General features: G+C 42.6%; 1 protein-coding gene across 2 annotated transcripts in view; it reads left to right on the forward strand.

The window, feature by feature from the left end:
• The window catches only part of GLT1D1 (glycosyltransferase 1 domain containing 1), a 169,597-nt gene that overhangs the window by 138,795 nt on the left and 3,252 nt on the right, over positions 1-27,550 (forward strand). The window contains exon 13 of one of the 2 annotated variants that reach the window (XM_082418304.1): positions 12,817-16,040. The exons of the other annotated variant lie outside the window; for it this stretch is intronic. Within the exon in view, the coding sequence (XP_082274430.1) occupies positions 12,817-12,822 (6 nt within the window). The 3' untranslated portion in view covers positions 12,823-16,040. Of the gene's footprint in view, positions 1-12,816; positions 16,041-27,550 lie in introns of those variants that run through there. 2 annotated transcript variants of the gene reach the window in all.

Genomic DNA, 27,550 nt, shown 5'->3' on the forward strand with positions numbered 1-27,550 from the left:
TGAGGTTCACACTGGTCACAGTAAATATTTTATGTTCAACAGGCTTTTTGTAACATCTTAAGAGTCTCACGGTTACAGAATTTTCTCCCTAGTCGATGCTTCCTGACGACATATCAACAGGCCCTTTAATCTCATCAATAAAAAGCTTGTCTCCAAGCTATATTTTCAGGAAGATTTGCTTCAGGGAAGCATGCCTGCAGACAGCTAATTCCATCTGTGGAGTGTGACTTCTTGTTATAACCTCATGGATTGATTTATATCATCTCTAGAAGATTAGGGGACTCATTTTGGGGGGTTCATTCAGTATTCTTTGGTTGCTAGCGACAGAAATTAATTTTGACTAATTGTTTTCCCCTGGGTCAGCTTTCTTTCTTTTTTTTTTTTTAAATTTTTATTGGAATATAGTTGATTTACAATGTTGTGTTAGTTTCAGGTGTACAGCAAAGTGATTCAGTCATACATACAAATATATCTCTATCTTTTTTGATTTTGACTAATTTAAAGAGAAACAGCCTTTATGGGGTATCTTACAAAATAAAAACTGGGGGGAGGGATAAATGGGGAGTTTGGGATTAACAGATACACACTACTATACATAAAATAGATAATCAACAAGGACCTACTGTATAGCACAGAGAACTCTACTCAGTACTCTGTAATAACCTATATGGGAGAAGAATCTAAAGAAGAATGGGTATATGTATATTTATAACTGAAGCACTTTGCTGTACACTTGAAATTAACACAACATTGTAAATCAACTATACCCAGATATAAAATAAAAATTAAATTAAAAAATAATAAAGAAGATAATAATAGATTTTTAAAAAAAGGAAATTAGGCTGGAAACTAGACTTAAAATGGACAAGAAAGGACCAAGGGATGAGAACATGCGTAGGGTGCAGAAACTGGGGGCACCTGGGTGGACATCCTTTGAGTGGAGGAGATCCAGGCATCTTGATTGACAGCTCCACCAGACTGCATCTGTTAGGGGAAACGTAGCTCCTCCAAAGCAAATTTGCAGTGCTGTCACCGGATTAAGGGTGATACCAAAACAGCAAAACAACACATGACCACCATGCCCTCTTTTATTTTTTTTTTAATTTTTAAATTCTTTGGACATAATGCAATGCCTTTCAAAAGGCAACTTTTCAATACAAACTTTAAAATCAATAATACCAACTTTTTCTCTCTAAAACTTGCTGTAGCAAGTCGAGGTGCTTTATTCTGGCATTCACAATTTAGAAAAACGTTTTTTTGCAAGCTTCATAGAAAAACATTGGAGCAAATTAAAAATCATTGCAGCAATGTACAGAGATCTCATATTCCTTTGATTTCCCTGCTTTTTTGATTTCTACATCTTTTATATTATGAGAAGACATTACCAAAGAAAAGACGATAAATTACTACAAAAGACAACATTGGTGCTTAGGGAGAAAGGATAGTGAAAATCAGCTCTTTTATGTGACCAAAGAATCTCTTTATTTAATGTCCTTATTAATGTGAACTGAACCTAAAAATGTGAACATCTAGGTGTATATATATATATATATATTGCTTAATTCCAGTTTCACCTGCATTAGATAAACTGTCTTGTAACTTCCTTCTTAAGGAATAATTGTTATATGTTCATTTCTTTTCCTCAGTTTCTCACTAATCTTCAAATCATTTTGGAGTAAATAGTACAGTAAGGTATTATACAAACATGAAACATGTAAGTACTACAGTAAGCCTTTATACTATATACCCTCATTTTAAATTTAATTTTATTTATTTTTTAATTGAAGTATAGTTGATTTACAGTGTTGTGTTAATTTCTGCTGTACATCAAAGTGACTCAGTTATACACCTATATTCATTCTTTTTTTAATATTCTTTTCCATTATGGTTTATTCCAGGAGATTGGATATAGTTCCTTGTGCCATATGGATATAGTTCCTTGTGCCATACAGTAGGACCTTGTTGTTTATCTATTCTAAATGCAGTAGTTTGCATCTACTAACCCCAAACTCCCAGTCCAACCTTCTCTCTCCCCGCCCTCTTGGCAACCACAAGTCTGTTCTCTATGTCTGTGTGTTTGTTTCTGTTTCGTAGATAGGTTCATTTGTGTAGATAGGTTCATATTTTAGATTCCACATATAAGTGATATCATATGGTATTTGTCTTTCTCTTTCTGACTTACTTCACTTAGTACAATAATCTCCAGGTCCATCCATGTTGCTGCAAATGGCATTATTTCATTCTCTTTTTTATGGCTGAGTAATATTCCACTGTATATATGTACCACATCTTCTTTATCCATTCATCTGTCGATGGACATTTAGGTTGTTTCCATGCTTTGGCTATTGTGAACAGTGATGCTATGAACATAGGCATGCATGTATCTTTTTGAATTATAGTTTTGTTTGAGTATATGCCCAGGAGTGGGATTGCTGGATCCTCTGGTAATTCTATTTTAAGTTTTCTGAGGAACCGCCATACTGTTTTCCATAGTGGCTGCACCAACTTACATTCCCATCAACAGTGTACAAGGGTTCCCTTTTCTCCACACCCTCTCTAACATTTGTAATTTGTAGACTTTTTTTTTAAAATAGATCTTTATTGGAATATAATTACTTCACAATACTGTGTTAGTTTCTGTTGCACACAAAGCGAATCAGCCACATGCACACACATGTCCCCATGTCCCCTCCCTCTTGAGCCTCCCTCCCAACCTCCCTATCCCACCCCTCTAGGTCATCGCAAAGCACCAAGCTGAGCTTGTGCTATGCTGCTGCTTCCCACCAGCCAACTATTTTACATTCAGTAGTGTATATATGTCGATGCTACTCTCACTTCGCCCCAGATTCGCCCTCCCACCCCATGTCATCAAGTCCATTCTCTATGTCTACCTCTTTATTCCTGCCCTGCAAATAAGTTCATCAGTACCATTTTTTTTTTAGATTCCATATATATGTGTTGGCATACAATATTTGTTTTTCTCTTTCTGACTTACTTCACTCTGTATGACAGACTCTAACTCCATCCACCTCACTACAAATAACTCAATTTCATTTCCTTTTATGGCTGAGTAATACTGCATTGTATATATGTGCCACATCTTCTTTATCCATTCATCTGTTGATGGACATTTAGGTTGGTTCCATGTCCTGGCTATTGTAAATAGTGCTGCAATGAACATTGTGGTACATGACTCTTTTTGAATTATGGTTTTCTCAGGGTATATGCCCAGTAGTGGGATTGCTGGGTCATATGGTAGTTCTATTTTTAGTTTTTTAAGGAACTTCCATACTGTTCTCCATAGTGTCTGTATCAATTAACATTCCCACCAACAGTGGAGAAGGGTTCCCTTTTCTCCACATCCTCTCCAGCATTTATTGTTTGTAGATTTTTTGATGATGGCCATTCTGACTGGTGTGAGGTGATACCTCATTGTAGTTTTGATTTGCATTGCTCTAATGATTAGTGATGTTGAGCATCCTTTCATCTGTTTGCTGGCAATCTGTATATCTTCTTTGGAGAAATGTCTATTTAGAGCTTCTGCACATTTTTGGATTGGGTTGTTTGTTTTTTTTTGATATTGAGCTGCATGAACTGCTTGTATATTTTGGAGATTAATCCTTTGTCAGTTGCTTCATTTGCAAATATTTTCTCCCATTCTAAGGGTTGTCTTTTCATCTTGTTTATGGTTTCCTTTGCTGTGCAAAAGCTTTTAAGTTTCATTAGATCCCATTTGTTTATTTTTGTTCTTATTTCCATTTCTCTAGGAGGTGGGTAAAAAAGGATCTTGCTGTGATTTATGTTATACAGTTTTCTGCCTATGTTTTCCTCTAGGAGTTTGATAGTGTCTGGCCTTATATTTAGGTCTTTAATCCATTTTGAGTTTATTTTTGTGTATGGTGTTAGGGAGGGTTCTAATTTCATCCTTTTACATGTAGCTGTCCAGTTTTCCCAGCACCACTTATTGAAGAGGCTGTTTTTTCTCCATTGTATATTCTTGCCTCCTTTATCAAAGATAAGGTGACCGTGTGTGTGTGGGTTTATCTCTGGGCTTTCTATCCTGTCCAATTGATCTATATTTCTGTTTTTGTGCCAGTACCATACTGTCTTGATTACTGTAGCTTTGTAGTGTAGTCTGAAGTCCGGGAGCCTGATTCCTCCAGCTCCATTTTTCTTTCTCAAGATTGCTTTGGCTATTCGGGGTCTTTTGTGTTTCCATACAAATTGTGAAATTTTGTGTTCTAGCTCTGTGAAAAATGCCAGTGGTAGTTTGATAGGGATTGCATTGAATCTGTAGATTGCTTTGGGTAGTATAGTCATTTTCACAATGTTGATTCTTCCAATCCAAGAACATGGTATATCTCTCCATCTGTTTGTATCATCTTAAATATCTTTCATCAGTGTCTTATAGTTTTCTGCATACAGGTCTTTTGTCTCCTTAGCTAGGTTTATTGCTAGGTATTTTATTCTTTTTGTTGCAGTGGTAAATGGGAGTGTTTCCTTAATTTCTCTTTCAGATTTTTCATCATTACTGTATAGGAATGCAAGAGATTTCTGTGCATTAATTTTGTATCCTGTTACTTTACAAAATTCATTGATTAGCTCTAGTAGTTTTCTGGTAGCATCTTTAGGATTCTCTATGTATAGTATCATGTCACCTGCAAACAGTGACAGTTTTACTTCTTCTTTTCCAATTTAGTTTCCTTTTATTTCTTTTTCTTCTCTGATTGCTGTGGCTAAAACTTCCAAAAGTATGTTGAATAATAGTGGTGAGAGTGGGCAACCTTGTCTTGTTCCTGATCTTAGTGGAAATGCTTTCAGTTTTTCAGCATTGAGAACTATGTTGGCTGTGGGTTTGTCATATAGGGCCTTTATTATATTGAAGTAAGTTCCCTCTATGCTTACTTTCTGGAGGGTTTTTATCATAAATGGGTGTTGAATTTTGTCAAAAGCTTTTTCTGCATCTGTTGAGATAATCATATGGTTTTTCTCCTTCAATTTGTTAATATGGTTTATCACATTGATTGATTTGCGTATATTGAAGAATCCTTGCATTCCTGGGATAAACCCCACTTGATCATGGTGTATGATCCTTTTAATGTGCTTTTGGATTCTGTTTGCTAGTATTTTGTTGAGGATTTTTACATCTATGTTCATCAGTGATATTGGCCTGTAGTTTTCTTTTTTTGTGACATCTTTGTCTGGTTTTGGTATCAGGGTGATGGTGACCTCATAGAATGAGATTAGGATGTTCATCCCTCTGCTATATTTTGGAAGAGTTTGAGAAAGGTAGGTGTTAGCTCTTCTCTAAATGTTTGATAGAATTCGCCTGTGAAGCCATCTGGTCCTGGGCTTTTGTTTGTTGGAAGATTTTTAATCACAGTTTCAATTTCAGTGCTTGTGATTGGCCTGTTTATATTTTCTACTTCTTCCTGGTTCACTCTCAGAAGGTTGTGCTTTTCTAAGAATTTGTCCATTTCTTCAAGCTTGTCCATTTTATTGGCATATAGTTGCTTGTAGTAATCTCTCATGATCCTTTGTCTTTCTGCAGTGTTAGTTGTTACTTCTTTTTCATTTCGAATTCTATTGATTTGAGTCTTCTCCCTTTTTTTCTTCATGAGTCTGGCTAATGGTTTATCAGTTTTGTTTATCTTCTCAAAGAACCAGCTTTTAGTTTTATTGATCTTTGCTATTGTTTCCTTCATTTCTTTTTCATTTATTTCTGATCTGATCTTTATGATTTCTTTCCTTCTGCTAACTTTGGGTTTTTTTTTTTTTGTTCTTCTTTCTCTAATTGCAGTAGTTGTAAGGTTAGGTTGTTTATTTGAGATTTTTCTTGCTTCTTGAGGTAGAATTATATTGCTATAAACTTCCCGCTTAGAACTGCTTTCGCTGCATCCTGTAGGTTTTGGGTCATCATGTTTTCATTGTCATTTGTTTCTAGGTATTTTTTGATATCTCTGGGGCTCGTGTAGGTGGTGCTCTGAATCCCCTCTCCTCGCACACCCCAAAACAATGGTCTCTTGCCTCTTTGGCAGCTCCAGACTTTTTCCCGGACTCCCTCCCAGCTAGCTGTGGCGCACTAACCCCTTCAGGCTGTGTTTATGCAGCCAACCCCAGTCCTGTCCCTGGGATCTGACCTCCAAAGCCCGAGCCTCAGCTCCCAGCCCCCGCCCGCCCCGGCGGGTGAGCAGACAAGCCTGGTGAGTGCTGGTCGGCACCTATCCTCTGTGCAGGAATCTCTCTGCTTTGCCCTCCTCACCCCTGTGGCTGTGCTCTCCTCTGTGGCTCCAAAGCTTCCCCCCCGCCACCCCCCATCTCCGCCAGTGAAGGGGCTTCCTAGTGTGTGGAAACTTTTCCTCCTTCACAGCTCCTTCCCCGAGGTGCGGGTCCCATCCCTTTTCTTTTGCCTCTGTTTTTCCTTTTTTCTTTTGCCCTACCCAGGTATGTGGGGAGTTTCTTGCCTTTTGGGAAGTCTGAGGTCTTCTGCCAGCACTCAGTAGGTGTTCTGTCGGAGTTGTTCCACATGTAGATGTATTTTTGATGTATTTGTGGGGAGGAAGGTGATCTCCATGTCTTTCTCCTCCGCCTTCTTGAAGGTCCTCCCTCAGTTAGTCTGTATCTTTTGGTTGGGGCATTTAATCCATTTACATTCAAGGTCATTATCAATATATATGTTCCTATTACCATTTTCTGAATTGCTTTGGGTTTGTTTTTATGGGTCTTTTTCTTCTCTTGTGTTTCCCACTTAGAGAAGTTCCTTTAGCATTTGTTGTAAAGCTGGTTTGGTGGTGCTGAATTCTCTTAGCTTTTGCTTGTCTGAAAAGCTTTTGACTTCTCCATCAAATCTGAATGAGATCCTTGCTGGGTAGAGTAATTTTGGTTGTAGGTTTTTCTCTTTCATCACTTTAAGTATATCCTGCCACTCACCTGCAGAGTTTCCACTGAAAAACCAGCTGATGTCCTTAAGGGGATTCCTTTGTATGTTATTTTTTGTTCTTCCCTTGCTGCTTTTAATATTGTTTCTTTGAATTTAATTTTTGTTAGTTTAATATGTTTTTCCTAGGGTTTATCCTGTATGAGACTTGATTAACTCTTTCCTTTCCCATATTAGGGAAGTTTTCAAATATAATCTCTTCAAATATTTTCTCAGACCCTTTCTTTTTCTCTTCTTCTTCTGGGACCCCTATAATTCGAATGTTCGTGCGTTTAGTGTTGTCCCAGAGGTCTCTGAGATTGTCTTCAATTCTTTTCACTCTTTTTTCTTTATTCTGCTCCTCGGCAGTTATTTCCAACATTTTGTGTTCCAGCTCCCTTATTCATTCTTCTGCCTCAGTTATTCTGTTATTGATTCCTTCTAGTGTATTTTTCATTTCAGTTACTGTGCTGTTCATCTCTGTTTGTTTGTTCTTTAGTTCTCTTAGATCTTTGTTAAACATTTCTTGTATTTTCTCAACCTGTGCTTCCATTCTATTTCTGAGATTCTGGATCATCTTTACTATCATTACTCTGAATTCTTTTTCAGGTAGATTGCCTATTTCCTCTTCATTTATTTGGTCTTGTAGGTTTTTACCTTGCTCCTTCATCTGTGACACATTTTTTTGCTGTCTCTTTTTTTTTTTTTTTTAATGAGTGGGATTGTGTTCCTGTTTTACTGGTTGTTTGGCCTGAGGCTTCCAACACTGGAGTTTGTAGGCTATTTGGTAGAGCTGGGTCTTGGTGCTGAGATGAGAACCTCTGTGAGACCTCACCCTGATGAATATTCCCTGGGGTCTGAGGTTCTCTGTTAGTCCAGTGGTTTGGACTTGGAGCTCCCACTGCAGGAGCTTCCGCCCAACCCTGGGCTCTCGAACCAAGATCCCACAAAGCCACGTGGGTGGCAAAAAAAAAAAAAAAAACCAGAAAAATAACAAAGTAAAAAATAAAATTAGACTAGGAAATTAACAGATATGTTAGAAAGAATGTAAAAATAAAAATATAGAAGAATCAACAACCGGAAGGTACATCGGTAGCACAATAGTAAAAAAGAGGAGGAGGGAAAAAAAAAAAAGGCAGAGGAAAAGGCCTTGGCTGTGGAGGGCGGGGCCTAAGCCAGGGTGAGGTTTGGGTGGTGGGCAGGGCCAATGCGCAGGACCCACAGGGCTGGAAAAGGCCCTGGGAGCCGTGGTGGGCGGGGCTTAGGCTCAAGGAACAGAAGGGGCCCAGGCGTGCCCCCCACCTCTGGTCTCAGGGCGGGGACCTCACCTGGGAGCCCAGCAGGCTTCCTGGGCTCGAGTGGGCGGGGCAAACGCCCTCCTCTCCTCTCCTGCTCCCCCGGTCTGGGAGGGCCTCTCGTGCCTGCCTCTCCTGTTCTCCGCTTGGCCTCCTTCCTGTGCCCCCAGGACCCACGTGACCTGGAGGGGGCTTTGGAGGGCAGCAGATGGCCTGGGAGCTCAGCAGGCTCCCCGCCCCAGTGGGCCAGGCCATCGCCCTCTGCTCCTGTCCCGCTCCTTCTGGAGAGTCCCTCCCGTCTGCCTCTCCTGATCTCCCCGGCCTCAGGGGCACCGATCCTTTCTGGCCTCCACTTCTCCTCCCCCCTCAGTCCCTCCCCCCTGTCCTACCGGTTCACTCTGGGGTTCCTCCCATTTCCTTGGTGTCAGAATTTCCCACCAGCGGCTGGCAGGCTCCCTAGTTGTGGGGAGACACTAAGTCTGCGTCTTTCCATACCGCCATCTTGACTCCGCCCTCCGGAGACTTTTTAATGACGGCCATTCTGACCGGTGTGAGGTGGTACCTCACTGTAGTTTTGTTTGCATTTCTCTAATAATTAGTGATGTTGAGCATCTTTTCACTATGCCCTCTTTTAACTGATCCTCTCTTGATGGACGCAGTGGTTGTATTCAAAATATTTAATAACTAGTACTAACCCTGACCAATCAGAGTGGACCTGGCTCTGCACACCTGCAGGGGCACAGCAGTGAACATCAGCCCCACTGCAGGTACACACAATTGCACTCTTACAGAACTTTCTCCCTTTCCTGAAAGCTGGAGAAGTAAAAATAAACACATCCTGGTTTCTTGTTTCTCTGTAGATTCATCTCTGGATAATTTTGGAGCCCGTATGTCTAACAGGATGAGCATTGGGTTAGGAATTCTGACATTCTGTCATTTCGACTCATCTTCAATCAGGTCCTGTTGTTCTACCTGGGGTCTCAGGGTTCCCACTGTAAAACTGGGGCAAGGGACTTTTAAATCCAGTTGAACTCAACAAGTTTCTTAAGGTCTGGTTCACCTAGCATCTCTCAGCAACGGGTAACCAAGCCATTAATCGTAAAAAAGCTATATGCCCTGAATGAGCCGGCCACTCAGAATCCGGCTGTTTCCTTAGATTGAACAGCAAGATCGCCTAGCAGTTGAAGATTTCGGTCTCTCATGTGGATAAAAGTTAAAAGTACACGCAATAGTGCCTGTTTAGCATCTCTGCTGTCAGAGCTAGCTTTACACAGAGAAACCTTCTCCTCCAAAAAACAAAAAACAGTGCCAAAACGGGGTCTCTTTTCATCTTGAAGAACAACAGCTTAATGTCTCAGCCATTTAGAAACCAAATCACCGGTATGTTTACTAACGAAATATTTCATGCTCTTTGGAACCTTTGAGGGGAGAAAAGACAAACGCTCAGGCTGATCTATAAATCACGTTAAATAATTTCTATTCCTTTCCAAGGAAACTTTTCACCCTCTGTGTGTTATATTATCTGTGTGAAACAGACCCTGGCAGAGGGAAAAATGACAGGACACTTTAAGCAAATTTAATGAAGTAGCTCCAAATATTGTCTCAAAATAAATGAAGTGAGTAATGCAAGAGCGTATTCCTGGGTCTCTTTTCACAACAATAACCATTGTGTGAACCACACACCAGAGGCCATTCAGATGGATAGCTGAGTGTAAAGGTGCCACTGTGATGTATTACATACCAGGAGACAATAGGCAGCTTCAATTGCTGTATTTGATTTCAGTAATTCTTTGCGTCCAGGAACTGGGAAGAAATAGGAGGGGAGGGGAGAATGAGAATTACAGCCCTTTCGAGCCCAAGTTTTTGCTTTAGATTCCATCAAATAGCCCAGATGGGTTCTTGGTTCTTTGGTTTTGTTTTTTTTTAAATTTTATTGAAGTATAGTTGATTACAATGGTGTGTTAATTTCTGCTGTACAGCAAGCATAGTGACTCTTATACATATATATTCTTTTCCATTATGGTTTATCACAGGGTGTTGAATATAGTTCCCTGTGCTATACAGTAGGACCTTGTTGTTTATCCATTCTGTATATACTAGTTTGCATCTGCTAATCCCAAATTCCTAATCCATCCCTCTCACACCCCACCCCTCCTTGGCAACCACAAGTCTGTTCTCTATGTCTGTGAGTCTGTTTCTTTTTCGTAGATAAGTTCATTTGTGTCATATTTTAGATTCCACATACGATATCATATGATATTTGTCTTTGACTTACTTTGCTTGGTATGATAATCTCTAGGTCCATCCATGTTACTGCATGGGTTCTTGGGTTTTAACTCTTCTGGATCTATTGGTGGGACCCCCTCTGTTTTCTGAGGGAACATTACTCAGAAATTAGCGGCTCCCATTGGGGTGGACCTTTGTCATCTTTTGATTGTGAAACACCGGTGATCCTTTTAGGGAAGCCCTCACTGTTCTCTGCTGTAGAAGCTGAAAGAGTAAGATTCTGTCTCTGACAGCGAGGGGTCAACACGTGGCCTGTACTTGGCCAACCTGATTCTTTCTCCAAGATTCTGATTCTTGATTAACAGGTACAGAGAGGTAGGGGATATAGGAGGTCACACCTGTGGCCGGGACATTAAGTGGCTTTTGTCACCTTTGCCGTGGTTTCCAATATCTGGGTCTCTGTAGTCCACTTGGTTCCTGCTCATTTTCCAGGTTTTTTATCCCTGTCTCTGATATCTTTCCAATAATGGGTCAATTTCCGTTGCTTGCCACCAAGAAAACTGACCATCTTAAATAAGCTTCTTATAAGAAAATGCCATTTTTTTGCCACAGGGAAGGAGAGGTGAGGTATTTTTAAAACATCCTGGGGCTGAAGATAAAAAGATAATATGCCAAACACTCATTAAACTCTTGCTGTGTCAGAAATGGTTGTAAGTAGTTTGTATCTATTAACTCAGTGCTCACAATTATATTTTAAGGGAGTTCACTATTATTTCCATTTTACAGATTAGAAAATGAAAGGTGAGAGATGATCAATTAAGTGCATCAAAGTAAAAAGTGGAAGGGCCAGACATTGAACCCAGGGAGTCTGGGTCTAGTTCTTGCCTTTTAAGGATATTCCATTGCCTCTCTTGAACGGTAAAACTGCCCACACTCAAGATAATGCCAAACAATGAGGCAGGTCGGGAAAGCCTCTTACTGTGGTCACAAGAATAGTGACTTATTTGGTGGACAAGGTTTATTTTGATGCTCCTGTGGATTCTCTCTGCATCCTCTCCAAACAAGGTACCTGAGAGCAATTTCCCATCACTATTGCCAGTTGTATCACATCATTTAGATAGTACAGTAGGCTAGAAATATTATTAATTTGGATATAATGGAGGTGGGATTTGCTGCTTTTGGCAATTATCTGGCAGCCGTGTGCCCTCTGTATAGGTCCTGGCTAAGCTTCCTGTACGTGGTCCCTCTCAAGCCTTGTAGAATTAAGATTCCTCTATCCAAGGACATCATTATGTAGTCACATCAAGGCCTTGCACACGTTACTTTGTCATTTTCATACCGTCAGTGGACAGACAGCATAGCAGAAATGCCTTGGGTTTCCCTGGTGGCGCAGTGGTTGAGAATCCGCCTGCCAATGCAGGGGACACGGGTTCGAGCCCTGGTCTGGGAGGATCCCACATGCCACGGAGCAACTAGGCCCGTGAGCCACAACTACTGAGCCTGCGCGTCTGGAGCCTGTGCTCCGCAACAAGAGAGGCCGCGACAGTGAGAGGCCCGCGCACCGCGATGAAGAGTGGCCCCCGCTCGCCACAACTAGAGCAAGCCCTCGCACAGAAACGAAGACCCAACACAGCCAAAAATAAATAAAATAAATAAATTTTTTAAAAAATGCCTAAAATTTTAATCAAAATGGCACGTGAGAGTTAGGAGCTCTGGTTATTCAGAGTCATCTTTGAAATCAGGAAAGGTGGTTTTGGGGTAATTTCACAGTAGCACAGCTGGGGATGCAAGAGGCTTGGTAAGCTTTCCTTGGGGCTTCCTACAATGCTGACAGACCACTGCCACCATCTCTCTTGGGGAAGGAGGAGCCTTTATTGATTATCACCCAGCCCAGACCTCTGGAATCCGTTAATAAAGATTTATCCTTTGTGTTGACTGCAGAATTCGTAACTTGTGTAAGATTTATGCATCAAATTTCTCCTTGCCCCTCCCACCCCAAGCTTCAGCCTCTGTTCTTCATGGGATTACTTAAGCTTTACCTGGCTACCTTTTCTCCAGGTATAGCTTTTCTGGCTTGGCCAACCTCCCTCTAATCTTGCAGATTTGGAAATACAACCCAATTACTCTCAATGTCTCCCAATTACTGTCCAGGTCTTGCATCTAGATGAGCACATATTTTTATTCTTCTTTATTCTCCACTGGGTTGATAAGCATCACGGACAGGTCTACTTATCATTACCTTGTGGTAACGACCAAGTTGAGTGAGTTCTGGGCTCAGCCTTGGCGTCATAAATGCATGATCGCCAGCGCAGCCCCGTTAACAGATTGAGAAGCTGCAATTAATATGATAACGTTTCACACAGGACATTTCATCTGCAGATATAAATCACAAGGAACATGCATTGTGTTCAGCTAAGGTGAATTCAACTGAATCACTGAGAAGTTATGGTCTCACTGGGACAGCTGAATGCCTTGAAAACAAAAGTAGAAAATGAAGGAATTAAAGTGAGTGTTTTTTTTAACGATTTTTTTTGATGTGGACCATTTTTAAAGTCTTTATTGAATTTGTTACAATATTGTTTATGTTTTATGTTCTTTTGGTTTTTTGGCCGTGAGGCATGTGGGATCTTAGCTCCCCAATCAGGGATTGAACCCTCACCCCCTGCATTGGAAGGTGAAGTCTTAACCACTGGACCACCAGGGAGGTCCCCTAAAGCGAGTCTTATCTGTAGCAGACATACACAGATGTAAGTTGGGATTGTCACCTTGAGTTGCTGTGTGTACGTGTGTACATACATGCCACATGTATCTATGGAACAGGGATTAAGAATGCAGGCTCTGGAGGTAGCCTGTCTAATTTCATATCCTGGGTCTGCTACTTATGAGATGTATGATCTTGGGCAAGTACCAAGGAACTCAGAATCTGAGCCCAGGCATTCTGGCCCCAAGTCCAGGCCTTAAGCCACCATGCTGTACTGCTTCTCTAGCATAAATAATAAGTCAAGAAGACAAAACAAATATCCTTCCCACTCCACCTTTTGTCCTCTGATTCTTTCCAGAGTCAAACAGAGTTACTAGTTTCTTATTTTTTAAGATTTATTATTGTTTTTATTTTTTAATTGAAATATAGTTTTAGGTGTACTGTACAGTGATTTGATATTTGCATAATTATGAAATGATCACCACAATAAGTCTAGTAACCATCTGTCCCCATACAAAGTTATTACAATATTATTGACCGTATTCCTTATGCTGTATATTACATCCCCATGACTTATTTAATATATGAATACAGGTTTGTACCTCTTAATCCCCTTCACCTATTTTGCCCCCCACACTCTCCCCTCTGGCAACCACCTCTTTTTTCTCTGTTTCTACGCATCTGTTTTTTGTTTTGCTTTTTATTTTTTTATTTTTATTTATTTATTTATTTTTAGAGGTGATATTTTAAATTTATTTTATTTATTTTTTGGCTGTGTTGGGTCTTCGTTTCTGTGCAAGGGCTTTCTCTAGTTGTGGCAAGCAGGGGCCACTCTTCATCACAGTGCGCGGGCCTCTCACTATCGCGGCCTCTCTTGTTGCAGAGCACAGGCTCCAGACGCGCAGGCGCAGTAGTTGTGGCTCACGGACCTAGTTGCTCCGCGGCATGTGGGATCCTCCCAGACCACGGCTCGAACCCGTGTCCCCTGCATTAGCGGGCAGATTCTCAACCACTGTGCCACCAGGGAAGCCCCTGTTTTGCTTTTTAGATTCCACATATAAGTGAGATTGTGGTATTTGTTTTTCTCTGACTCATTTCACTCAGCATAATACCCTCTAGATTCATCCACGTTTTCACAAATGGCAATATTTCATTCTTTTTTATGGCTGAGTAATATTCCATTGTGTATATATAGTGTTTATTTTTGTATATGGTGTGAGGATGTAGTCCAGTTTGATTCTTTTGCATATAGCTATCCATTTTCCCCAACACCATTTATTAAAGAGGTTGTCCTTTTTCCACTGTATATTCTTGCCTCCTTTGACATAGATTAATTGACCATGTAAGTGTGGGTTTAGTTACTGGTTTCTTATGTATTGCTCCAGTAATAGTAGATTTTGATTAAGCGTGACCTAGTCCTAGTCCTTATATCCACATGTTTGACTTAATGATAGAACACAGAGTGTTCCATATTATATAAAGACGTCCTTCATTCCTTTTAGTATGCTTTACATAACCTCCACGGCATAGAGCTGTCCCTGGTGTGAGACACGGTGTGGGCACTCCTGCTAGAGTTGACATCATGCTGGTGAACAGGGGGGTGGGCAGCTCAGCCAACACCCAGGTTGACTTTTCCAGAGCCACCCACAGTGACAACACCCCCTTGATGGCTCTGGTGGCACTGTGGCCAACGTCTTCCCCAGAGACACCTATTTTGATGATGATAGAAGGGGGTTCCTGGGATCCTGTGGTGACTTCATATGTCCAGGGAAGACCCCACGGACCCTCTATAACCATGGAAACTATAGAATCCTATGTGGCAACAGGAAGCCACACTGACTCTGGAGACTAAAGAATCATCATGGCCTTACCAACATGTATCAGTTAGCTATCGCTGTGTAACATCCAAGCACAAAAATCCAGTTGCTTAAATTCATAAATATTTCTTTAGTTCCTGAGTCTGTGCATTGGCTGGACATTTCTTCTGATCTTGGTTGGGCTTACTGATGTTCCTATGTCAGTTGGTGAGTTGACTGTTAGATCGATTTTGCTGATTTTGGCTGGACTCTTGGGTGTCTGGGGCCTTGACAGGATGACTGGATTTCCTTTACTGCTCTACATGACTCATTCTCTGGCAGGCTACCCCAGGCTTGTTGACAGGGAGGCAGCGAGCTCCAAAGAGTGAGGAGGAGCAGGCCTCTTGAGACCTAGGTGTGGAAAAGACACAGTGTCACTTCCACCATACTTTGTGGGCTAAAGCAAGTGACAAGACTAGCTCAAATCCAAAGGGTGGGGAAATACACTCTACCTCTTAATAGGAGGCACTTCAAAGTCATGTTGAAGATGGTGTGAAACACAGGGAAAAGAATTGGAGCCCCTTTTTGCAGTCAATGCATCACACCAGTAGAGTATACTGTCCCAGAAGCTTGGAGACACTTACGGGTTGAGAAGAGGCCTTGGAAGCCTGTACTGACCCCTTGGGGCCTGAGAGCTGGTTATAACTCAGAGACCCAGAGGAGCCCCATGGACTCTGTAGCCAGTTCCCTGTTTATGGACATTTAGATTGTTTCCAGGGTTCTGTCATTACAAAGAGCTCTGCAAGAAATATCGTTAGGCCTACATCTGTCTTTGTGCAAATGTGCAGGTCCAGTTGTGGGATAAATCGCCTAGTGTACTTTGGAGAGAGAATCTTTCTTTTCGGGGGGAGCGCTTGGCGAGGTATCTAAATAACTCCACACAGGCCCCATGCAAGAACGGATCTCCTTGAAGCCTGCTCCTAGAGGCTGATTCATCATCGGAGGCACCAGTGTCTGGGACCAGCGGCCATCCTCTGCACCCAACCTCTACTCATCACCCCTCCCCAGCATTCAGCATTGGTCTTCCCGACAGCATTCTACTGACTGCTTCTCGAGCCAAGGGCTGCCTTAAATCAGATCTCTGTTGAATGGCTCAGTAATGCAGACTATCCTGAATCCAGTGCTGCAAGCCAGGGCTGTTGTTTAAGGAGAGCATTCTTTGCCCATCTCTGACCTCAGGAACCCACCCAGCACCTGCAGGTGAAAGCCAAATGCTAAGAGGAATGCTATTGATTAGCACTGGAAGGGAGAAGGACCGCAGAGTCTTAAATGCTTATTAATGGCTAGAAAAAGGACTGATGCTGGGATTTCTGGCATGACGATAAAAGGGCGGAGAGCGAAGTTAAAGAACTGGAATAAAAACTCTCAGCATTGAGCGGGCTGGTTCCCAAGCCTGGCTATACGTCAGAGTCAACTGGGGAAGCTTTTAAAAATACAAACTCCTAGGCCCTGCCCGAGCCCTACCAACTCAAAACTTCTTGGGGCGGGGGTCGGGGGAGGATCTTTCAAGCCATATTTTGTAAAAGCTCTCCAAGTGGATTTTAGGAACTGCTGACGTGGTCCAATGCTGAAATCCACTCCTCATCACCCGTGAAAGATGAACCCCGTGATATTTACAACCATGATAAGTTCTGTTTATGAGGACTGACTGTAACCAGGCAAAGTGCATTATTTCATCATGTCTCCTCCCAACTCTCTCTAGACGTACAATTATTAGTCCCGTTTCCCACGTAAAACAATTGAGGATTAGAGGGATGGACTGAACAAGTAGGCACACAGCTGGGGAGTGGCCGAGCACAGATTCAAATCAGAGACCGTCTGATCCCACAGCCTCTGCTCTCTTTATCCTGAACGCTTCTTCTGTAAAACGGGGTTAGCAGGGGCCGCAAGCTCAGACCCTCACCCATGATCCCAAAGCTTTTGCTCTCAACCCATGGACTTCACTGCAGCACTAAGGAGAAGGCTTTTGCCCACTGAAGATAATGCCCACAGACTTTTCTAGGTCCCCCTGTCTCTGGGGAACATAATAAAAAGAGAATATATATATTATTTATATACATATATATGAAGTGTGTGTATGCGTATACACACAGATGTGTGTACAGGCATGTGTATATAGGTATATGTATGTATGTGCATAAACGTTTATGTATCTATATATGGACATGTCTGCATGTGTATATGTATGTATACATGTGCATAAAGGTATATGTATTTATATACGTATATACGTGCGTATGTGCATGTATGTCTATTTATCATCTCCACACATATGCAGCCAAGGAGACTGGAATCCACAGGCCTTCTTTGCACCACCTCTGGGAGAGCCTGTGAGATGGGCTCTAGGGCCTGTGACACAGCTTACCCATTGTCCCCAGAATCCATTCTTCTTGTCTTCCTTTTAAGAAAAGGATTCCCCGCCCTTGATCCTGGCACAGGGCAGCCCAGGTGGAGACATTTCCCAGCATCCCTTGCAGCTATGTGTAGACCCATGACAAGTTCAGGCTAACCGGATGTGAGTGGAAGACAGATGATGAGCAAAGTCAGGATCACGGCCGTCCGAAAGGAGATTGCTCGCTCTCTCCTGCTTTTCTTTCTTTTTTTTTTTTTTTTAATTTATTTATTTATGGCTGTGTTGGGTCTTCGTTTCTGTGCGCAGGCTTTCTCTAGTTGTGGCAAGCGGGGGCCACTCTTCATCGCGGTGCGCGGACCTCTCACTATCGCGGCCTCTCTTGTTGCAGAGCACAGGCTCCAGACGCGCAGGCTCAGTAGTTGTGGCTCACGGGCCTAGCTGCTCCGCGTCATGTGGGATCTTCCCAGACCAGGGCTCAAACCCGTGTCCCCTGAATTGGCAGGCAGATTCTCAACCACTGCGCCACCAGGGAAGCCCCTCTCCTGCTTTTCGTTTCTCCCTTTTCTCCCCGTGGGCTGGAATGAGGACACCGTGGTGGTGACACAGCTCTGAGTGGTTCTCAGCCAGAAGCACTTTTGCCCGCGCCCACCATCGGGCACCTGGAAATATTTGGAGATGCTTTCCACTGCCACACGGGGGAGGGGTGCCTCCTGACACCTTGTGGGTAGAGACCAGGGGTGCTGTAAAACATCCTATGATACACAGGATCGCCCCCTCCCCCAAATAAATAATTATCCGGCATCAAAATGTCGATTGCGCAGAGGTTGAGGAAGGATGTAATAAATGTCTCTATTTCCTTTTTCCTACAAGCTTAGCTTGTACCACAATAGGAGCCTTTATTAAAACATAGGGCACCAGAGATCCCCAAATGATTGTGACTTAGATGCCATCCTGGGAGACCAGAAATGCCCTTTTATTATCAGGAAGTACATAATAGAAAGACCAGTTTTTAATGATAAGATGTTTGATGGAAGGCAAGAGACTGACGCTGTCATAAATACAAGCAAAATATAATTTCCAGGAAGGCTACTGGGAGCTCTCAGAATCACGGGGGAGACTGGAAACAGGCAGGGAGCAGGGTAGCTTTGGAGACTGGGAAGCAGAAACTACAAAAATGGTTCCAAGCAGGAACAAACTGGATGAGTAACTCCTGATGGGATGGATGTATTTCATTTGCTTCTTCTGTCCTCGGGTCACTTGTTTGAGAGTTAACGGCCCTCGAGAGCATCTACCTGGTTAGCCAAGCTTAGACTCTGAGCCCACCTGCTGGCTGGGCACCCAGTACAGATCTGAAGGTTGTGATTCAGGGACTCTCCAGGTGACCTCTGACTTTTGTGACAGAAGATCAGCCACCTGCCTGTACTCTCCCACCAAGCATGCACACAACAGAGTAAGGTAATCGCAAAGGAATTTGGAGTGACAATAGGAGATGGGGTTGGATGCTCTTGTAGCCCAAACCAACGACGTATATTGGGAAGTCAGGAGGTGAGATTCAACCTCTGGCTTTGCCACTGTGACACCAAGCAAATTCCTTTGATATTTTGGGGGCCTGATTATCAAGACTAGAATCTCAGATGATCCACATCCTCCAACTCAAAGTTACTCAGATCCACTCAAGCAGGTGTAGAAGATGATTAATAGCTGCTGGTAATAGATTACCCTCCTTGCCAAGATCTATATATTGACACATACAGCTCAGGCCGTTTTTCTGTCCAATTACACATCCGCCAAAAAAGGGAAAATTGTAATTGCACATATTGATCTGTCTCAGTGGTTTGAGGGGCATCAAGACTGACTGGGAATTATCTTCAAAGCCTTCATATACTTGAAAGCATCTCAGAAGTTGGGAGGAAACAGAGCACAGTCTGCTGTGCTGTGAACAACTCGTCTAGCCATAGAAAGGCAGTGAGGGAATCTCACCATCCCATTCATCCCACTTGAAATCAGCCGAGTTTGAACCACAGGTGCTCTTGTGTCTGGTGAGTGGGGAGCAGGGCCAGGAGTGGGCAGGCTGACCTGCTTAGTTCATCCCCTTCAGGGCCTTACACCTAACCTCAGAGCAGCTAACCTTTCGTCTCTGTGGAGGTGCTGTAGGAGTGAATAAGCAGTGGGGACCCTTGGTTGATATTGGTTGATCTTTCCTGCTCTCTGTCCATTCCCCTTTCTTATGGAAATCAGAAAGCTCCCCTACATTTTCCATGAGGACTGTCCTTCCTTCAACCTCAGCCATGTGATTTGAAGGGGGATGATTCTACCCCCCTGCTGAGGAGGTGGGTATAGGATGTATGTCTGCCCCATCAAAGATTTCCATTATCCCCCAGTGATAAGGTGACTGGTTTGAGAATGGGCACCTAACTCAAGTCAGATCAGTGACTCCAGTTCTGGATTTTTCTTGGAGCCATTGGGAAAGATATGATCCCTTTCCTTAGTGGTTGTCTGAGCTGTTGGATATAAGCCAATCAATGTGGGGAAGGCATTTTTGTTGCTACTTGGAGACAGCCTCCCTGAGAAGATTGGAGTAGCCAGTCTCCAAGATGGCCCCCCTGTGATTCTTAGCTCCTGCTATTAAGGGCCTTGTGTGGTTCCCTCCCAAACTGAACAGGACGAATCTGTGTTACCAACAGAATAGTGGAAATGATGACATGTGACTTCCAGAGTTGGGTCCTAAAGACACTATGGCTTCTTTCTTGTTGTCTCTTGGGTCCCTGGTTCTGGAAGCAGCTGCTGCCATGTTGGGAGGTCACTCAAGCAGCCATTAACAGAATTCTGTGTTCAAAGCGTCCTAACAACAAGCACTAACTTTGCAGAAGCATATCACCCAGCCCCAGTCGAACTGTCAGATGCCTGCAGCCCCAGCCGAGAGATCCTGAGCCAGAACCACCAGAAATGCCATTCCCAGACTTCTGACCCTCAGAAAGTGTGATGAGTAAAAAATGTTCATTGTCTTAAGCTGCTAAGTTTTGGGGTAATTCGTTCTGCAGCAATGAATAACGAAGACATATTGTCAGCCTGGGCTGTGTCTAATCTTACAGCCCTGAGAAATGTGGACTTTCTAATGCATCTTGACGACACCATTCTTCCAAATGGGATTGTCCCAAAGATGAACCTTGCGCCATCCGGTTTTCATTAAAACCCTTTCTTCTTGGCACTGTGGTTTGGGTTCTGTCTCGTTCCGTGAAGGAGTCAGTTCTGCAGTCCTGGAAACATCGCTGAGGGATTCTTTAGGCCACAGACTCATTATTTACGCTTTCTCTCTCTCCTCTCTCTCTCTCTCAACCACAGTTATTTTCAAACACCTTAAGGAGAACACTGAGTTTTGCATATTCCTCGAGGCGTTTTAAAACTGGGGTGATTGAGATTTTGTTGATTTATCCATGGAGGAAAATACAGTCAGGGAAGTCTTCTCATTTGTAGGTGCCTGAGCTCTGCTCCAGGGACCCTCCAGTTTCTGTGCCTCTCCTCCCTGCGGTAAATCGTATGTGACAGGCATGTCTGGGAGAATGGCCCTTGGGAACACAGAGATTCACACAGAGAGCAGCGAGAACTGCCTGGTGTGGCATCGGAGGCTCCCACGGCTGCCAGGGTGAGGGATGGCTGGGGAGGGTGACCAGGAAGGTGCCCCCTCAGGACAGAGGGGGGCCTAGGATCATCCTGAATAGTGGAAATGGATGGTTCCCTTTGGGGCAATGAAGATTTTGAAGACTTTGAAATATCAGTGGGATATTAAGTTTAACCTGGTGACTTGACAGATATTCTTGGGTTCACAGTTTCCTAAGATGATGGGAAAAAAGAAGGGGAAAAAGAAAAACAAGGGTCTCATCTTCTAGGACCTCCATCTATCTACTAGGAAATTATAAAACTCCACTTCCCCTGGGGTCTGATTCTCTCCTGGGGCGTAGCACTCCCTCACTGTTCTAAGGCTGAAAAACCCTGATCTGTTTTGGTAGATGGGCACAAGATTCAAATAGGTGGCTGGTTGGAGACAATGACCTTCAGTAACCCCGGCTCTCCATAGATCTAAGGCTAGAGCAGTCAAGGGACAAAAGAGAGGTAGTGACAAGCTCATGGCCAGAGGGTACGCCACCTAGCAGGGTCCCCAAGGATCCTCCATGACCAATTCAAGATGGCCACCTTCACTGAGGGCTGTTGATGGCGTAACGATTCTTTCTGCATCCACACCAAGAAGAGCTTGCTACTTAGTGAAGGTCCCATGGATATCCTTACAAGGTCACTCCAACCATCTTAAACAGGGCAGCTATGGTCTTCTCGTGTGATAACCTTGCTTGCTACGGCAAAGCTTTGCATCATGAAGAGGAAAGCACAGGAGAGGGTGTGGAGAAAAGGGAACCCTCCTACACTGTTGGTGGGAATGTAAATTGGTGCAGCCCCTATGGAGAACAGTATGGAGGTTCCTTAAAAAACTAAAAAGAGCTACCATATGATCCAGCAATCCCATACCTGGGTGTATATCCGGAGAAAACTCTAGTTCGAAAAGATGCCTGCACCTCAAAGTTCATAGCAGCATTATTCACAATAGCCAAGACATGGAAACAACCTAAATATCCATCAACAGATGCATGGATGAAGAAGATGTAGTACATATATACAATGGAATATTACTCAGCCATTAAAAAGAATGAAATAATGTCACTTGCAGCAACATGGATGGACCTAGAGATTATCATTCTAAGTGAAGTAAGTCACACAGAGAGAGACATATACCATATGATATCGCTTCTATGTGGAATCTTAAAAAATGATACAAATGAACTTATTTACAAAACAGAAACAGACTCACAGACATAAAAACAAACTTATGGCTACCAAACAGGAAAGGGAAGGGGGAGGGATAAATTAGGAGATTGGGATTAGCAAATACACACCACTATATATAAAATAGATAACCAACAAGGACCTACTGTATAGCACAGGATACTCAATATCATGTAATAACCTCTAATGGAAAAGAATCTTTAAAAAGTTATATAACTATATCTATATCTGTATCTATCTGTATCTATCAATCTATCTATATATAACTGAATCACTTTGCATCCATCTGAAACTAACAACATTGTAAATCAGCTAGATTTTACTAAAAATTTTAAAAAATGAAAAAATTAAAAAAAACAAAGCAGAAAGCATAGATGCCAACCAACCTAAGTGGGGCTTAGCTGGCGTCAACGAGCAGGAAGTGGCAGCCAGGAAGTGAGAGTTTCTGTGGCTCAGTGGTGAAAAGGGTGGTGCCCTCAGAGAGCAGCAGTGGCCACCAAGCAAACCACAGGAGTGGGGTCCGTGGAGGCCCTTCCAGGCAGGGCCACTGCTATATTGTCAAAGATACAGTGGTACAGGTGAAGACATGTCACTCAGCCAGGTGACATTGTCTCCATGTTGCAGGTGATGAAGTTGAGGCTGGCTTGTGTTGGTTCCCCGGCTGCATTACAGAATCCAATCTTAGCACCACGAAACGCTTCAAACACCAACAAGGGAGGAGCTTCAAGATGGCAGAAGAGTAAGACGCGGAGATCACCTTCCTCCCCACAGATACATCAGAAATACATCTACACATGGAACTGCTCCTACAGAACACCCACTGAACGCTGGCAGAAGACCTCAGACCTCCCAAAAGGCAAGAAACTACCCACGTACCTGGGTAGGGCAAAAGAAAAAAGAAAAAGTAGAGACAAAGAATACGGACGGGACCTGCACCAGTGGGAGGGAGCCGTGAAGGAGGAAAGGTTTCCACACACGAGGAAGCCCCTTCGCGGGCAGAGACTGTGGGTGGCGGAGGGGGGAAGCTTCGGAGCCGTGGAGGAGAGTGCAGCCACAGGGGTGCGGAGGGCAAAGCGGAGAGACTCCCGCACAGAGGATCGGTGCCGAGCAGCACTCACCAGCCCGAGAAGCTTCTCTGCTCACCCGCCGGGGCGGGCGGGGGCTGGGAGCTGAGGCTCGGGCTTCGGAGGTCAGATCCCAGGGAGAGGACTGGGGTTGGCTGCATGAACACAGCCTGAAGGGGGCTAGTGCGCCACAGCTAGCCAGGAGGGAGTCCGGGAAAAGGTCTGGAGCTGACTAAGAGGTAGAAGACCATTGTTTCCTGGTGCACGAGGAGAGGAGATTCAGAGCACCACCTACACGAGCCCCAGAGATATCAAAAAATACCTAGAAACAAATGACAATGAAAACATGACGACCCAAAACCTACAGGATGCAGCAAAAGCAGTTCTAAGTGGGAAGTTTAAAGCAATATAATCCTACCTCAAGAAGCAAGAAAAATCTCAAATAAACAACCTAACCTTACAACTACTGCAATTAGAGAAAGAAGAACAAAAAAAAAAAACCCCAAAGTTAGCAGAAGGAAAGAAATCATAAAGATCAGATCAGAAATAAATGAAGGAAACAATAGCAAAGATCAATAAAACTAAAAGCTGGTTCTTTGAGAAGATAAACAAAATTGATAAACCATTAGCCAGACTCATCAAGAAAAAAAGGGAGAAGACGCAAATCAATAGAATTCGAAATGAAAAAGGAGAAGTAACCACTGACACTGCAGAAAGACAAAGGACCATGAGAGATTACTACAAGCAACTATATGCCAATAAAATGGACAAGCTTGAAGAAATGGACAAATTCTTAGAAATGCACAACCATCCAAGACTGAACCAGGAAGAAATAGAAAATATGAACAGACCAATCACAAGCACTGAAATTGAAACTGTGATTTAAAATCTTCCAACAAACAAAAGTCCAGGACCAGATGGCTTCACAGGCAAGTTCTATCAAACATTTAGAGAAAAGCTAACACCTACCCTTCTCAAACTCTTCCAAAATATAGCAGAGGGAGGAACACTCCCAAACTCATTCTACGAGACCACCATCACCCTGATACCAAACCAGACAAAGATGTCACAAAAAAAGAAAACTACAGACCAATATCACTGACGAACATAGATGCAAAAATCCTCAACAAAATACTAGCAAACAGAATCCAACAGCACATTAAAAGGATCATACACCATGATCAAGTGGGGTTTATCCCAGGAATGCAAGGATTCTTCAATATATGCAAATCAATCAATGTGATAAACCATATTAACAAACTGAAGGAGAAAAACTATATGATCAACACTGATTTATGATAAAAACCCTCCAGAGAGTAGGCATAGAGGGAACTTACCTCAACATAATAAAAGCCATATATGACAATCCCACAGCCAACATCGTCCTCAATGGTGAAAAACTGAAACCATTTCCACTAAGATCAGGAACAAGACAAGGTTGCCCACTCTCACCACTATTATTCAACATACTTTTGGAAGTTTTAGCCACAGCAATCAGAGACAAAAGAGAAATAAAAGGAATCCAAATCGGAAAAGAAGAAGTAAAGCTGTCACTGTTTGCAGATGACATGATACTATACATAGAGAATCCTAAAGATGCTACCAGAAAACTACTAGAGCTAATCAATGAATTTGGGAAAGTAGGAAGATACAAAATTAATGCACAGAAATCTCTTGCATTCCTATACACTAACGATGAAAAATCTGAAAGTGAAATTAAGAAAACACTCCCATTTACCATTGCAACAAAAAGAATAAAATACCTAGGAATAAACCTACCTAAGGAGACAAAAGACCTGTATGCAGAAAATTATAAGACACTGATGAAAGAAATTAAAGATGATACAAACAGATGGAGAGATATACCATGTTATTGGATTGGAAGGATCAACATTGTGAAAATGACTATACTACCCAAAGCAATCTACAGATTCAGTGCAATCCCTATCAAACTACCAATGGCATTTTTCACAGAACTAGAACAAAAAATTTCACAATTTGTATGGAAACACAAAAGACCCCGAATAGCCAAAGCAATCTTGAGAAAGAAAAACGGAGCTGGAGGAATCGGGCTCCCGAACTTCAGAGTATACTACAAAGCTACAAGAATCAAGACAGTATGGTACTGGCACAAAAACAGAAATATAGATCAATGGAACAGGATAGAAAGCCCAGAGGGAAACCCACACACATATGGTCACCTTATCTTTGATAAAGGAGGCAAAGATATACAATGGAGAAAAACCAGCCTCTTCAATAAGTGGTGCTGGGAAAACTGGACAGCTACATGTAAAAGGATGAAATTAGAACACTCCCTGACACCATACACAAAAATAAACTCAAAATGGATTAAAGACCTAAATGTAAGGCCAGACACTATCAAACTCTTAGAGGAAAACATAGGCAGAACACTCTATGACATAAATAAAGCAAGATCCTTTTTGACCCAGCTCCTAGAGAAATGGAAATAAAAACAAAAATAAACAGATGGGACCTAATGAAACTTAAAAGCTTTTGCACAGCAAAGGAAACCATAAACAAGACGAAAAGACAACCCTCAGAATGGGAGAAAATATTTGCAAATGAAGCAACTGACAAAGGATTAATTTCCAAAATTTACAAGCAGCTCATGCAGCTCAATATCAAATAAACAAACAACCCAATCCAAAGATGGGCAGAAGATCTAAATAGACATTTCTCCAAAGAAGATATACCGATTGCCAACAAACACATGAAAGAATGCTCAACATCATTTATTATTAGAGAAATGCAAATCAAAACTACAATGCGATATCATCTCATACCGGTCAGAATGGCCATCCTCAAAAAACCTACAAACAATAAATGCTGGAGAGGGTGTGGAGAAAAGGGAACCCTCATACACTGTTGGTGAGAATGTAAATTGATACAGTCACTATGGAGAACAGTATGGAGGTTCCTTAAAAAACTAAAAATAGAACTACCATATGACCCAGCAATCCCACTACTGGGCCTATACCCTGAGAAAACCATAATTCAAAAAGAGACATGTACCAAAATGTTCATTGCAGGTCTATTTACAATAGCCAGGACATGGAAGCAACCTAAGTGTCCATCATCGGATGAATGGATAAAGAAGATGTGGCACATATATACAATGGAATATTACTCAGCCATAAAACGAAACGAAATTGAGTTATTTGTAGTGAGGTGGATGCACCTAGAGTCTGTCATACAGAGTGAAGTAAGTCAGAAAGAGAAAAACAAATACGTATGTTAACACATATATATGGAATCTAAAAAAAAAAAAAGATTATGAAGAACCTAGGGCAAGATGGCAATAAAGACGCAGACCTACTAGAGTATGGACTTGAGGACACGGGGAGGGAGAAGGGTAAGCTGGGACAAAGTGAGAGAGTGGCATGGACATATATGCCCTACTAAAATAGATAGCTAGTGGGAAGCAGCTGCATAGCACAGGGAGATCAGCTCAGTGCTTTGTGACCAGCTAGAAGGGTGGGATAGGGAGGGTGTGAGGGAGGGAGATGCAAGGGGGAAGAGATATGGGAATACATGCATATGAATAACTGATTCACTTTGTTATAAAGCAGAAACTAACACACCATTGTAAAGCAATTATACTCCAATAAAGATGTTACAAAAAAGAAGATATAAATGGTATCCATATTGGAAGGGAAGATGTAAAACTGTCACTATTTGCAGATGACTTGATAATTTATATAGATAATCCTAAAGTCTCCACCCCAAAACAAAAAGAACCAAAAACCAAAAAACAAAACAAAACAAAAACACCAACAAGGGAACACAGAGGACTTCAGGCAAGCTCAGCTTTCTTCCCAGCAGCTGAGGCCACACTGAGGTCCAAGCCCAGATTTCTGCCCACATCTGCCACTCACAGGAGTGGGAGTTGGAACCACGTTCAGTCCTGCTGTTTTCTGACCTTAAGCTGCCTGGTGGGTCAAGGGAGCCGGGACAGGAGCCAGGAAGCACGGCTGCGTGGAACTTGCCTCCTCGGAACTATCGCACCAGCATCTCTATGTCGATACGCGTGCTTCAAAGGGTAGATTGGGAGCAGGGCCGCCAGTGGAGCTGGGAGGCCCAGCCAGCACAGAGGCCTTTGGGGAACGTCGGGCTCCTGGGCGACATAGCAAAGAGCAAAGCAGAGACGGTCCGTTCTCGGCTGCCTAATTGGCTCACACCAGCTATGAGGCACTGGCAAGAAAGTCCCCAGTCGTTTTCCTCAAGTTGGTAGTAAGAATCCCAATTAGACCTCAAGAGACCTCTTCCCTCTCAAGATGCTGTGTTT

This window comes from Balaenoptera physalus (assembly GCF_965194825.1).
Source record: "Balaenoptera physalus genome assembly, chromosome: 12".
Lineage (NCBI taxonomy): Eukaryota > Metazoa > Chordata > Mammalia > Artiodactyla > Balaenopteridae > Balaenoptera > Balaenoptera physalus.